The following is a 12384-nucleotide window of genomic DNA, read 5'->3' as shown; positions in this document are numbered from 1 at the left end:
GGACTACATTTCAGATGAGAGAAGGAATTATTAAATGAATATATCCACAAAATAATATTATAATGGTATATTGCACCCACGTGATAGATACGAAACTAAGAGCTTGTCCAAAGTCTGATAGCAAGGAAAAAGGAGAGGAAGGGGGTATCAATAAGAATCATAAAATTAACAGTCAAATTAGTAGAAGGGAAACCTCTACAGAACAATGCAATGGGAGCTAGAAACAAAAATGATTTCAAGCAGGAAGGCTGATGAATTGTGCTATATACTTTCAGAGGAAAAAGTTAAGGACAGGTTATTGGAGTTCAGAATCAATGGGGACCTTTTAGAAAGAACTTATTGTAGAGGTGGGAGCAGGATCTAGCTTCTAGTTAGAAGGTTAAAAGTTGTTAAGGGAGTCTGTAAAAAATATCCTTTCAAGAAGGTTACCAGTGAAGGGAATAGAAAATATATGTCTCTAGTTTAAAAGAGTAGTAAGGTGGAATGAAAATGTTTTTTGGTTTAGGGTAGAACTTAATTCAGCAGGCTTGTAAGCGCAAGGGAACAATCTAGAAATCCAAGGCATAAAACATAAATGTTAATAGTCCATGAGCAAGGGCCTGAAAGAGTAGTCAGGAGTCTGTTGAGGCCACAAGCATGAATGCTAGCCCACAATGAGAGGAAAGGAGGTATTCTTTTCTATGAGACAAGAGGAGAGAGGAGGCCATGAGGAAGACACATTTTTAAACATGTTGAGCTAGAGATTGAAGGAGTTTAGATTTCATGACTGAGAGAATTTAGATTTCATGCATTTCCTTGATCCCCAGGTTGTTGAGAAGAGTCCAAAACTTTTGGAAAAGACTCAGGCCAGGTGTGGTGACTAACACCTGTAATCCCAGCACTTTGAGAGGCCAAGGTGGGCAGATCGTTTGAGCCCAGGAGTTCAACATCAGCCTGAGAAGCATAGCAAAACTGTCTCTACAAAAAATACAAAAAGATAGCTCGGTATGGTGGTGCATGCCTGTAGTCCCAGCTACTCTGGAGGCTGAGGTGGGAGAATCACCTGAGCCTGGGAAGTCGAGGCTGCAGGGAACTCTGATTGCACCACTACACCACTCCAGCCTGGTTGTCAGAGTGATACCCTGTCTCAAAAAAAGAAAAAAAAATCTCAGTTAAAAATAAGGTAAACAAATAAACATAGAGAGCAGGATTGTTAGCAGTTTGTGAATTAAGCAGAGAATCAATAATGTGGACTTGTCCTATAACCAGTTAACCGCATCTTATTACTTTTCCAGTGTCTTAATAGCAGAAGTAAATGAAGTGAAAGGTAGATTCACCCAAGCACCAAAATTAAAGACAAAAAAAGCAAGAGAGAGAATTGGAAATTGCAGAAAAGCAAGCACAGAGAGCCAAGATTCCTAAGCTAGTGTTTTGCTGACATGGCAGAGCCTTGGAAATGGATTGGAAGAAGGGAAGAAGAAATTCCTGAAAGTTGTTGTTAATGTGAGACTATGGATTAACTAAGGAACCATAATCACCAATGAAGGATAAAATGACTTCTTATGAAAATAGGAGGGGTTAAAGAGTAAGAAGTTATGCTCTGAGGCAAATTTCAGTCAACATCTTGGATATGAGGTAGTTCCAAATGGTTTTGAAACCTAAAGTGAGGGTATATAGAGAGAGAGGAGCCCGAATTAAATGAAGGACAGCAAGGATTTTGCTTCAATGATTAACATCAATAACAACAACACAAAGATAAATTACCTACCCTTATTAACTGTTGATTATGTGTTGAGAACGGTGTTAAGTGCTTTACTTCTGTTAGTTAATCTTTCCTACTTACCATGTGTGGTAGGTAGTGTTCACAGTCATTGAGCTGACTATTCCCCTCTGGTTCAATTGATTATATTGGTTGTTTGGTTTGACATTGTTTAGACACAACCTTGAAAAGCAAATAATTTCAGCTAATTTAACCCTAATCAAGATTTTTCATTTTCTAGACTCTCTGAACACTTAAGGTGCACACGGGCATAAGTAAATATTTTGTTAAGCATATTACAGGGCAGTTAACTTAGAACAGAAAGTGTTACATAACATTGGCTATGGCTGTAGGTATTAAACATTATAAGGCACAGGCTCCAATCTGAGAGAGCTAACTGATATTGCAAACAGAAAAAAAACTGTCCAGGAGTATCTGTCTTCAGAAAATACAGGAGTTTCTTGAAGAATTGTAATTTTATCTTATTATTTTTATTATTTTCAAGCATACGTAAAAGTTATTTGAGTCTTTCTCAATAGTATAAATAGCCACTTATACATTTCTCACGTATAAGAATGATGACCAAATGTAAGCCGAAATTCAGTACATGTTATTTAAATTAAAATGTGCCAGTACTTTATCAGTAAGTAGATAAGTATATAGGCACTCTGAACTGATCATTAAAAATGCATCACTTAACAATATTAAGCATGTGGTTACATTATGATAGGATAATTGCAGCAATTTTAGTTCCTAATTTTATCAAATAGAGTCTCCAGCACTGTAATATCTTATATAGTTATTGCCATAGTGTTCCAAAACCCACATCAGGTGAGGGTCATGGCTACTTCCTAATTACCATCTGTTTAGCTTTGTTAGTGTTTCTCATTATAACTCAGAAGGTCAATGATACTGTTCATGATAGGAACTCAGCAAGACGAAAAGTAATAAAATAGCTCTGAGACTAAGCAAGGCTCTGCTACTCCAACTGATGGACAGTTAATTACCTGAGCATAAAGCAGTGAGAGCACTGGGAGAAATAGAGAACTTTGTAATATGGTAGATGTCCAAGTACAATATTATTTGGTGGTTTTTCAATGAACAATTTGGTTTAATTAAAACATGAGCATAACCTTTGGCAGAGGAGAATATAATTTTGACAAAAGCAAAACATTTGGTTTTTAACAGCCTCACAGACTACTCGGATGAGCATTCCAAATCTAAGTTTCTATAGCAGTTCCTCACCCTTGGCAGTACATTAGAATTACATAGAAACTTTATATAATACCAAAGTCAGGCCCCACCCCAAGCCAATTAAATCTAAATCTGTGGAGGGTGGAAATTAAACATGCCCATCCTTTTTTTAAAGGTGGCTCAGGTATTGCTATTGTGCTTTAAAGGTTGCAAACCACTATATTACAACTAACATTCAAAAGTCATCATTGCCAGTATGGATCTATTTGTGAACAACTACAATCTTTTTAAACTTTGATTTGCACTGCTTATATATAGAAAGACTTGTGTAGCTCACTCATTAACCATTGTCTTTGTCTTTTAAATTATCAACTAATTAATCTTTTAAAAACTTCACATCTGACTTCTCAGCTCCTATAGAGGAATTTTGAATGTGAAACCAAAAGGCATTTATTCCTAGAAAAAAGTTTTAGAATCCCTTCGAAGTGTCCTTTCAAACCTCTGAATAACAGAAATCCCATAAATCCTATGGGATATATGTTTATCCATAGAATTAGATGATTAATTCTATCATTTTAATTAGTAAAGAGAAGAATAAACAATTAGATGTAAAGCCCTTATGTTAAAAAAATACCTTTGTAACTATCACTAGATACTTATTTTCTATAAACATTTTATAGAATTTATTTTTTTTTTCATTTTTAAATAGGCTATGGATCTTTTCATAGTGAAACCACGTCCACAGATTTCTGGAGTTTACATAAAAATGATTTACATTATGTGACCTAAGTTGACACCTGGTAGTTTCATGACCAGCTAACCACTTCAAGGACAGTGCAAAGGGCAGAAACCTCTCTTCACTGTGATTTTCAGAGGGAATATAGAAATACCAGTCTTCCATGGCCAGTGTCACTTTCATCTATCTATTTGATCACCTGTATGAAAAAACAAAAACTAATTTGAGTTTTAAAGAAAATGTGAAAAAATGCTATTTCTTAATTTTAAAACTTCTTACACCTTGACTTTGTGTTTTTAATTTGAGATTTTTTAAATATTTAGAATGTCTCAAAAATATGTGCTACAGTCTCATTAAACTCCACACATTGTTTTCAAAAGATATTCTTTTCTTTTTGTTTTTTTTTCAACTAGGACCCCTACTATGGCTGGTGGCCTATTTTCTATTGACAGAAACTACTTTGAAGAGATAGGAACTTACGATGCAGGAATGGATATCTGGGGTGGAGAGAATCTTGAAATGTCTTTTAGGGTAATTGCATTTCATTTTATTTTTTGATGCTGAACATACAATGCTGTAGCATGCACATACCAGACCCAGTAATTTACTGTCAAATCATTTTTGCTAAGTGATGCAAATTACTGATCAATTGGTCATCTTAATACATATTTAGAAGATTTGACAGAGTCCTATTGCATGCAATATTTACTTCTAAATGGGAAATTATAGGTAATTTTTGTTTTCAAAAATAATGTTTTTATTCACAGTAAAAATATGTTAGGACTTTCAATTGCTGAAAGAAAGAAGGGTTTTATTTTTTAATAAAGTGTTACTCTATAAAATCACTTTGTGTTTTTGAACTGAAACTTGGAAGTATTTATGTAATCTGAATTTGCAACTACTGCCTGAGGTTGTTCTCAGAAAACTTTAAGAATGAACTGTGGTCAAATGAATTTGGATAATTCTGCAAGTAGTATGACCATTTTCACTAACATTATTGTTGGATAAGTCAGTTTGAATAAAGCAACTTCATTTAATAAATGGCCTTCCAAGTAAATAAAAATTGAGGAATAAGTCCTTACAAATATGTTATTAGGAAATGTTTAATAATAATTTAAATAATATTTTGTTATATTCAAAAAATTTAAAAATCAACACATAAGTTTGCTTTCATGCTAAGAAATTGATAAGCACTAACATAGTGGTTTTGTTTTTCAAATCACTGCTTTTTTTTCTACCTGAAATTCAGTGTAAACTATTTGTGTGTTTTTTTTTGTTATTGTTGTTGTTGTTTTTTGAGACAGAATCTCCATCACCCAGGCTGGAGTGGTACAGTGGCGCAATTTCAGGGCTCACTGCAGCCTAGACCTCCAGGGCTCAGGTGATCCTCCCACCTCAGCCTCCCTTGTGGCTGGGACTACAGGTGTGCAACACTACTCCTAGCTATTTTTTTTTTTTTCTATTTTTGGTGGAGACAGGGTTTTGCCATGTTCCCCAGGGTGGTCTCAAATTCCTGGGCTCAAGCAATCCACCCCCCTCTGCCTCCCAAAGAGTTGCGATTACAGGCATGAGCCACCACACCCAGCTTCAGTGTAAAATATATGAAACATTCCATCATTTTACCCAAAATATTTGTACAATAAAATTATTAGAGTTTAGATATACTTATCTATGAAGTTTAAAAGTTATGCCTTTTAATTTCTCATTTCAAAAGTAAAGTTTGTTTTTCATTATCATAATATAAATATGTGTGATGTTGTGTAAGAAAATGTTAAAATTTGAGAATGAGTTACCTTGAATTTCTCTACTGTCGAATTCAGTGGATCTTGGATAAATTATTTTAAAATCAGTAGGATGGCCTAGTTATATTACTATTTTGCCTGTAAACTTTCCTTATAGCCAGATGTCTGAGACAAACCTTAGTTAATGGAATTTTATTATTTTTGCGTTTGTCTATATGCTTATATTCTCATGAAACTTGCCAAACCAAACTCAGCACCACACTCAGGAATATCTTCTTGCCTTCAGGTCCATGGACAGTAAATCTTTGCAGAAATTTTGAGGACATTTGAGAACCTAAAAACCTGTTATGGTTCTCATGGTGAAAGAAATAAGAGGTGACAGAAAAAGAAAAGAAAAGAAAATCAGTATACTCAAAAGTTTAGAAATAATTTGCTTCTATTCTTAGAAGTAATAATGAGAGAATTTACTCATTCATTAACCGATATTCTTCGGGTGCTATGCTGGGTTATGTAAGAAATAACACAGAAATACTGCTACTATATAGGATCCTCTTGCTACTTTTTCTCTTGTCTTCCTACAATTAGAATTCACCTCTTTCCTCCCTACCTGTTAAGCTTGATTTTCTGCCAATGTACTCCTCTTACTTTCACCACATATCTCCCAGATTGGAGGGACGCTCTTTATCTAACTGGTTGAAAGTAGAATTCAGAAAGAATTTAGTGGAATAATATGATAAACAAGGAGGACCTGATCAGGAAATGTAACAGAGGTATAAATGTACAAAAAGGAAGACTTGAGGATATGATAGGTGATGCAGATACCAGGGGTACAGAAGGAATGCAGCTAGGGGCTGTAAGAATAATCAAATCCCTCAAAAATGACACAGGAGGTTTTCTGTGATTGGTTATTGGGATTATTAGGAAATAAAATACTTATCAGTGACTATTTTAAAACAATATCAAGTGTTTTAAAATGTATTATTATCTTTAGTTTCCATATGACTTTAATAGAAACGAAATATGTATTTTGCTTTTTATTAGACTCTTAATTTATGTTTTACTTTCTTCTCTGTGACATGAATATGTTTGCTTAATAGTTTGTACTGTAGCTGAGGTAGACACTGAATAAGGAAAAATGCTAGAATAGTGCATTAACAAAAGATTGAGACCCCTCATCTCTCTTTAATTTCATGACTTGACAAAATGAGAATATGTTCAGTATTTATAATCAGAGGGTTTGAATCTAATATCCAGCTCAATCATTACACAACAAACATACATTGAGCAAGTGATATGTTTCCAGGTGCTGACGCTACAAAGATGAGTAAAGAAAGCATGATGCTTCTTTGCTCTCAAAGAACTACATTCCTATGACAGAGATGCATAGGTGTTATTGTCAAGAAAATGCGATAATTTCCTTTATAAATTTATGTGTGTGTTTTTTATCTCTGTCATGTGAGTATAGGCGAACATAAACTCAACTGTAAAAAGGTGATTATAATAATAGTGAAGTTATTGTGGTTTTGTAGCTGTGATCTACATAGATTCTAGTCTAAGTAAAAAAGATAGAAATATTTAGGACTTGCAAAATATTAAGATTCTGACTGACCTCAAGGTATTTGAAACCAAACCAAAGGAATACATTGCAAAGATTTATTTGTAAAATATCACTTGATCGTTGTACTTAAAAACATTTGAAAATTTTATGAAAGCTGTAGACTTCCTAAGAAAGATGTTTCCAACCTTTTAAAGACAACAGATTTAAATACAGTTTCAAAGGGTTTAAAAATCTCTTGAAACCTTAGGAGAAAGATCCTTGGCATATAATAATAGTGACTATTAGTATTTATACTAGCTAGTAAGTGAAATAGCTAAGAGTTGACCCGCGGCATTCTGACACCAAGGACTGTGCTGTTAAATACCATACTGTTACCTCCTCATTAAGGTTCATCTCTCCATGACATAACGAACCTAACAGTTGATGGTATTATTAGGAGAAAGAAAGAAGCTAACGTGCAAATACAAGCTTCCTCCACAATTCTGAGATGGTTCTCTCATCTGTAATCTTATCTTCCTCTTATAGGCTATAGCCTCTAATGGAAGATTATACACATTCAATAGCAGTGAGAATATCAGGTATATCTACCAGAGAACAGCAGTTAGATCTTAATGCTTCTGAAAGCTGTTTCAAATATTTCTCCCTACTGCATTACACAACAATCACTGCAATAACATAAATCCTAACAGCACTGTCTAAACTAAGTGTTAATTAATTATGTTTAGACAGTGTTATATATGTTCTAGGGATACAGTAATGAACAGAACAGACAAAACTTTGTGCTCTTATGGAACTTATATTTTAACGAAAGAGACAGACAATAAATAAAATAAGTAAAATTTATTAAAATATCAGTTATAGGTGTTAAAGAAAAAATATAAGGAAGGAAAGATTATATGGGATGTTGGATTTTGGAGGATACATAGGGGTTGAAATTTTAGACAGGAACTGAGAAATTGATACTCAAATAAAATAGTGATAAAATGAACCAAGAAAATTAAGAATTACCATCAAAAAGTATCCTCTATCTTTAAATAATAACCCTGTTTCAGGATAAGTATCAACCAACAAGCATCCTTGTCTTTTATAAGCCAAAAGTCGTTGTCTTTTATAAGCAATATCATGGGGAGCAGCATTCCCAAGAGTACAGATCATTTTGCCCATTCTGAAATGAAGAAAACTGCCACTATCCAATCAACTCAGAGCATGGGAAAAATAAATAAAAGAGCTTGATGACACCAAAGGACACAGAAATCTGTCTCACAGCCATGAATGGTTACAAGTATGGACTGGGATTCAGATAGCCTGCATTCAACACCCAGCTCTGGCACTTACCATCTGTGTAAGCTTAGGTAAGATAGCACATCTTCTAAGCTTTAGTGTGTCCATCTCTAAAACAAGAAAGATTACAGTACTTTTCTCATATTTTTAGAGAAAGATTAAATGAGATTATGTAGACTGTGCTGAGTACTCCACTCAGCACATAAAGTGTGTCATACATGGCAGCTGTCGTGGTGATTGTTATAAGCTGTGCAACTCTGGGCAAGTCATAACATTCCTGAGAATCACCTAAAAACACTCTTACCTTTAATAATTTGGCTTTGATCATGGTTAATCACAAGAGAGAATGTACAGAAAAAGTCATTTAAACCCAGAAATGCAATATGCATTAAAGTATAATTATACTAAGTATTAGTTGAGTTGTAGTTCTAAGGCTCCCCTGCTCAAAAAATATATTAAATTTTAAAAAGGAAAAGAAAAAATACGCAAAAAAATACTTTTTATACTTCCACAACATCCTTGGAGTTAATTACTGACATCTAAGAATCTAGGGTGGAAAACATTTTTCTACACTCACAAATCAGTTGGAATGAAACAGTTGTTGAGTTAATTTTTTAAAGTATGTATCATCTAGACTTGGAGTAACAAGTACTAGATTTACCATTCTCCCCATCATTCACCTGAATAAATTAAAAAATGGACAAAAAAACATGAAATAACACTTTCAAGACATTGAGCAGCAGTCACCCTGAGAGATGGGAAACAAACAAGGAAAGCCCTACAATTGCCTCAGCTTACTGCCTTGTGAAAGTTTCTAGGCCTTAGCGATAAAAGGGCTGGATCCTGACAGACTCCATGACTTGAGGAGATGAAGCTGAGTGTTTGGGGAGACCAAGCCTGCTGGAATTTGGTGAACAGACTAATGGAGTTCTGGGCAGAGCATTCAAGAGATATACAGAGATTTCTGTGGGAGTATTCAGCTGTGTCTTCGCACATGTGTGAGGAAACAATCCATGTCTGAGGAAAGAACCTTCAGAAAAGATTAGAAGTCTCATTGCCCAGTGATGACTCAGGAAAGTCAATAGTACCTGTATCCTCCAGACAGATTGATTCATGAGGTAAGGGGTAGAGGAAATATTGAGAAACTACATAACATACGTCTTAAAAACCCGTGGATAGGCTGGATGTGGTGGCTCATGCCTGTAGTCCCAGCACTTTGAGAGGTCGAGCAGGCAGATCACCTGAGGTTAGGAGTTCGAGACCAGCCTAGCCAACATGGTGAAACTCTGTCCTTACTAAAAATACAAAAAAAAAAAAATTAGCTGGGCATGGTGGTAGACACCTGTAATCCCAGCAACTCGAGAGGCTGAGGCAGAAGAATCATTTGAACCCAGGAGGCGGAGGTTGCAGTGAGCCGAGATCATGACATTGCACTTCTGCCTGGACAACAGAGCGAGACTCTGTCAAAAACAAACAAACAAACAAAACCCACAGATTAAAGAACAAGTAAAATTACCACTATTTGGAATGTAATGAAAATGAAAACATAGCACATCAAAATGTGTAGTGACACTAAAGCAAACTTAGGAATTATTTATAGCACTAAATATCTATATTAGAAAAGAAAAAAAAAACAAGAAAGATCTAAAATCAATGACCTTAGCTTCCACCTTCAGAAACTAGAAAAAGAAGAGTTTTAATGCCAAATTATTTACAAAAAAGGAAATAATAAAGATAACAGCAGAAATAAATGAAATATAAAAGGAATATATATAATATTCCATATCTATATGATACCTATATGATAAAAAAAATATATGGAAAAGCAATGAAACCAAAATTTGTTTCCTTCAGATCAATGAAATAGATGATATTTTAGCCAAATTTGGGAAAAATAGAGAGATGACACAAATTATCAATGTTGGAAATCAGAAAGGTGACATGACCACCATGGATTCTACAGATGGCTAAAAGGATTGGAATGGAACATTATCACTCTCATTATGCCAATAAACTTGACAACTTAGATAAAATGGACAACTTCATTAAAAGATACAAATTGTCAAAGCTCACAGAAAGAACCAAACAGCCCTGTATCTAGTAAATAAATGAAATTTATTCTAAAAATTTATAATTTTTGATACTTTGAAAATAATTTTTACAAAGGAAACTCCATGGCCAGATAACCTAACTGGTGAACTCTACCAAACGTTTTGGGTAGAAATAAGAAGAGTTCAGGCCAGGCTCAGTGGCTCATGCCTGTAATCCCAACACTTTGTGAGGCCGAGGAGGGCAGATCACCTGAGGTCAGGAGTTCGAGAACAGCCTAGCCAACATGATGAAACCCTGTCTCTACTAAAAATACAAAAATTAACCGGGTGTGGTGGTGGGCACCTGTAATCCCAGCTACTTGGGAGGCTGAAACAGGAGAATCACTTGAACCCAAGAGGGAGAGGTTGCAGTGAGCCAAGTCTGCACCATTGCACTCCAGCCTGGGCAAGAAGAGCAAAACTGTCTCAAAACAAACAAACAAACAAATGCTTCCACAAAATTGAAAGGAGGTGCTACCTCCCAATTCGTTCTGTGAGATCAGCATTACACAGATACCAAAACTTGACAAAGTCATTACAAAAATAGAAAACTAAAAATTAATATTCCTGGTAAACATTGATGCAGAAATTCTAAATAAAATTAGCAAATCAAGTTTATCTGTATGTCAAATAAATAATATATCTGATTAAGTAGAGTTCATTGCAGAAATGCAAGGTTGGTTTAGCATTCAAAAATCCATCAAAGTATATTCACCATATCAAGAAACTAAAAAAAAATTGATTGATCATCTGAATAGAGTCAAGAAAAGTATATAACAAACTCAGTCTACTCCTGAATTTAAAAAGAAAAACAAACAAAAAAAAGCCCTGAGCAAACTATTTGTAGAAAACTCATCAACCTGATAAAGGGTTTGAACAAAAAAACCTACACATATTTAATGTTAAAACATTGAATGCTTTCCCTCTAAGATCAGGAATAAAGATTTTGGATCTTGCTACATCTACTTAACATTATACTGGAAGTTTTAGGCACAGCAACAAGGTCAGAAGAATAAATTAAGCCATCCATATTAGGGAGGAAAAATTAAGACTATAATTCGAGAAGACAAGATTATCTACAAAATCCAATGGAATCTACAAAAATATTGCTGAAACAAATAAGACAGTCTTCTTATCAAGGTTGTAGAATATAAGAACAATGTATAAAAGTCAACTTTATTTCTATACACTAGCAACAAACAGCAGAAAACTGATATTAAACATTATCTAAAATAATGTAAAAAATATGAGAAAGTGATAAATCTGACAAAAGATGTTCAAGACCTCTATGCTAAAAACTACTGTATATTACTGAGAGAAATTAAAGAAGACCTAAATGAATGAAGATAAATACTCTTATTTATTAATAGTTAGTAGACTCAATATGATATTAAGATGGCAATTCTCCGTCAGATCAATATAGATTCACTGCAATAGTAAGTGTATTGTATTTACTTACTATTGCATATCAATATAGATTCAATGCAATAGTTAAGTGTATTGTATTTACTTACTATTGCATTGAACCTATATTGATAAGCAGTAGTAAATAAAATTTACTTATTTTGTTAGGTAGAAATTGACAAGTTGATTCTATCCATATAGATGTACAAGGGATGTATAATAGCTAAAAATGCATTAATAAGGAAAAAAGTTAGAGAATTAACAAAGTAGGATTTAAAATTTATTATAAAGCTATAATAATCAAGACTGTGTGTTATTGACATAAAGACAGACAAAGGAACAGAACTGAAAATCTGGAAATAAACCTACACATATATGGACAACTGATTTCTTACAAATATGCAAAGGCTGTTTAGCAGAGAAAGAAGAGTAGCTTCAATAAATATTATTAGAACAACTGAATATCTATGTGGGGGGAAAAGCAACTCCAATCCATAACTTACACCATGAAAATATTAATTCAAAATGTAAAAATATAAAATTAGAAAACACAGGAGAAGAACTTGTGTAACCATTGATTAGACAAGTATTTCTTAGATATGACACCAAAAGTATGAGTCATAAGAGAATGTATTGGTAAA

At 34.1% G+C, this 12384-nt stretch overlaps 1 protein-coding gene across 5 annotated transcripts in view; it reads left to right on the top strand.

The window, feature by feature from the left end:
- The window catches only part of GALNT13 (polypeptide N-acetylgalactosaminyltransferase 13), a 595812-nt gene that overhangs the window by 380436 nt on the left and 202992 nt on the right, over window positions 1-12384 (top strand). For 4 of the 5 annotated variants that reach the window (XM_003274969.4, XM_030795859.1, XM_030795860.1 and 1 more), the window contains exon 8: window positions 4082-4199. The exons of the other annotated variant lie outside the window; for it this stretch is intronic. In XM_003274969.4, coding sequence (XP_003275017.1) covers window positions 4082-4199 — 118 coding nt within the window. The remainder of the gene's footprint in view (window positions 1-4081; window positions 4200-12384) is intronic. 5 annotated transcript variants of the gene reach the window in all.

This window comes from Nomascus leucogenys, chromosome 17 (assembly GCF_006542625.1).
Source record: "Nomascus leucogenys isolate Asia chromosome 17, Asia_NLE_v1, whole genome shotgun sequence".
Taxonomy (NCBI): Eukaryota; Metazoa; Chordata; class Mammalia; order Primates; family Hylobatidae; genus Nomascus; species Nomascus leucogenys.
This window is presented reverse-complemented; position numbering and strand designations above follow the sequence as displayed.